We start from the raw sequence: 2,500 nt of genomic DNA on the forward strand, positions 1-2,500 counted from the left end.
ATTATGTAGCATATAGACTCCAGTGAGGTCCGCTTTCACACCAGAAAACGAACCAAAATTAGTTTGATTGATTTTTTTCTCAATGTTTATCTTCCGGTAGAAATCGGCGCCAATTTTGACTCACTATTTTGACCTACAGTCTATGGTTTGGACCCCAGTTCGCGTTCTCACCAGAGGGACCGCACCAGAGGTCTACTTTTGGTGCGGAGTCAAGCGGACCGAGACCTCCTCTTTTTGGAGGTCTCGGTCCGCTTGTTTTGGTGCGCACCCGAGTGCGATTAATGCTTTCACATCAACGAAAACGAACCAAACTAAGAGGTTTTGGTACGAATGGACCGTTTGGTGCGCACCAAACGATGTTGGTGTGAAAGCACCCTAAGTAACACTTCAGCAGAGAGCCTCAAGCAACAGACATATACTGTAGTATTCTCCTTAATGGCTTTATATCTCAGTGTTACCCAAGACTCATGGTCCTCTGATCTCCTCTAGAATGTGGCCGGCAGCAGTCCACCTCCAGGATCATAGGGGGCAGTGTTGCCAAAGAGGGCCAGTGGCCATGGCAGGTCAGCCTCCACTTCATGGACTCCCACGTGTGTGGGGGAACCCTGATCTCACCAGACTTCGTGGTGACGGCGGCCCACTGCTTCCCCAGGTTAGTGCCGAGGACTCGGTCCAATACAACCAATAGCTGGCAGCTTTAGAGGCACCGGCTCAGTCCACAGGAAGGAACTCACCTCGATTCTCTTTCACAGCCAGTCAGGGGTGACAATGTATTCAGGAAGTATTCAGTATTGTATTGCTTTTCTCTTCTTTTTTTCTTCCTTTTTTCATTTTAAATGTTTGCATGCAGTCTTACACTAAAGGGTATATATAGCCTGCTCTTTGCTTTCACTATTATTTTTTGCCCTCTAAATCAATCCACTCTAAATCAATCACTTCCCCATAATGCTGAAAATGGGACTTTTAGTAAGTAAGAAAGTGTTTTGTGAGATGTCATGTGAAAAAAGGGGAAGAAGGGCCCGAATGCACTCCAAATGCACTGTATGTAGCGCTGTATGTGAAGTTCAGAGAGCACCTGGGGGCACTTTCTCTCTTGACCCACATCTCGAGGACAATACAACATATATGTCATCTACCTGACGCTTTGTTCAGTGTAATCCTGTTAAGGGAAAATGTATCTCTCTGAAGTTGAAGTGTAACACTAGCTGATATACAGTAAGCCATAGGCAGGGGCTTCTCCCCTGGCCTCAAAATGCTAATACTGTACAGGACGTCAACAGACTCCTGAGCTTAGCACTGCCACTGAGCAACAGCCACATAGCATAGCACTTTAACAGATACTTTTGTCCAAGTTATCATTAATTACTAGTGTATGTGTGCATGTGTATGTGCTCACTTGGTAAACTATCACAGCCCCATCCTTGGCGATATTAATTCTTCCTTCATCAGTCCATGAGCTTTTTTAATCATTGCCATAGTGATGGTACACAAACAAATTTAATTGTGTTACCTTCCCACACAACTGTTTTCTCAAAAGCATTGACATTCCTGCATTAGCATTACAATACACTCTCAGAATAAACAACCCAGAGATCAGCAGGGCCAACAGCAGATTGGGCTCATGTGTTCCCCATAATTGGGCCATATCTGGGCCGGACGGGGGCCAGACCCCCACCCCTCCCAGGCCCAGCTATGTGGCTCACTGTGCTCAGCAGGCCTTTGATGGGCTGAGAGCGCCGTGGTAATAATCGCTGCCACAAATAAATATCCTGAGTGCTTGGAGATGGCCGCTGGCGGGGGGTTGATGATAACCAGCACAGCCGCGGGCTACTGGTGTCAAACTGGTCCCAGTGAGAGGGAGAGAGAGAGAGAGAGAGAGAGAGAGAGAGAGAGAGAGAGAGAGAGAGAGAGAGAGAGAGAGAGAGAGAGAGAGAGAGAGAGAGAGAGAGAGAGAGAGGGCCGGCAGCATGCAGTCTTACATTTCAACCTTTCACAACGCCAGCTGCTTCCCCTGTTGTACTGCGCCAATCAGGGAGTGAGCTTTTGTTTGAGAGGACAACATGGAGGTCTACTGGCATCTGTGGAGTACTGCATTATTTTCCATTCAAATGAGCTTTTCTAACTTTACTAACAGAGGCTTCAAAACCAAAGAACACATCCTGAAGAAAAAACAAGAACAGAAAAGACTAATTACGTGTTGACAAGATTTATAGGGTTTTAGTTTGTTTAATTTACTGGTTTTTTTTCGGAACCATGTGTGGTAAACAGACCAACCCTTGACCCTCTGTCCTTTAAACAATCTGTTGAGTTACACACTTGATTCAAACCTCATTTAAACAGTATGATGTGGAGAAGCATTGGGCTTTCACAAGAATAGATAACATGCTGGCCTATCATTGGTAATCATCACAGTTAAAATCGAATGATCTGAAAGTGTTTATTGTCTTGTAGTAGTTGTTTACACCAGGTTTCAGACGTGTTAGATGCCCTTTTTTCTGTC

General features: G+C 45.4%; 1 protein-coding gene across 1 annotated transcript in view; it reads left to right on the top strand.

Moving 5' to 3' along the window:
- The window catches only part of tmprss13a (transmembrane serine protease 13a), a 22,402-nt gene that overhangs the window by 11,619 nt on the left and 8,283 nt on the right, over positions 1-2,500 (top strand). Inside the window, exon 8 of the mRNA XM_062552863.1 lies at positions 490-652. Within this exon, the coding sequence (XP_062408847.1) occupies positions 490-652 (163 nt within the window). The remainder of the gene's footprint in view (positions 1-489; positions 653-2,500) is intronic.

This window comes from Sardina pilchardus, chromosome 13 (genome assembly GCF_963854185.1).
Source record: "Sardina pilchardus chromosome 13, fSarPil1.1, whole genome shotgun sequence".
NCBI lineage: Eukaryota > Metazoa > Chordata > Actinopteri > Clupeiformes > Clupeidae > Sardina > Sardina pilchardus.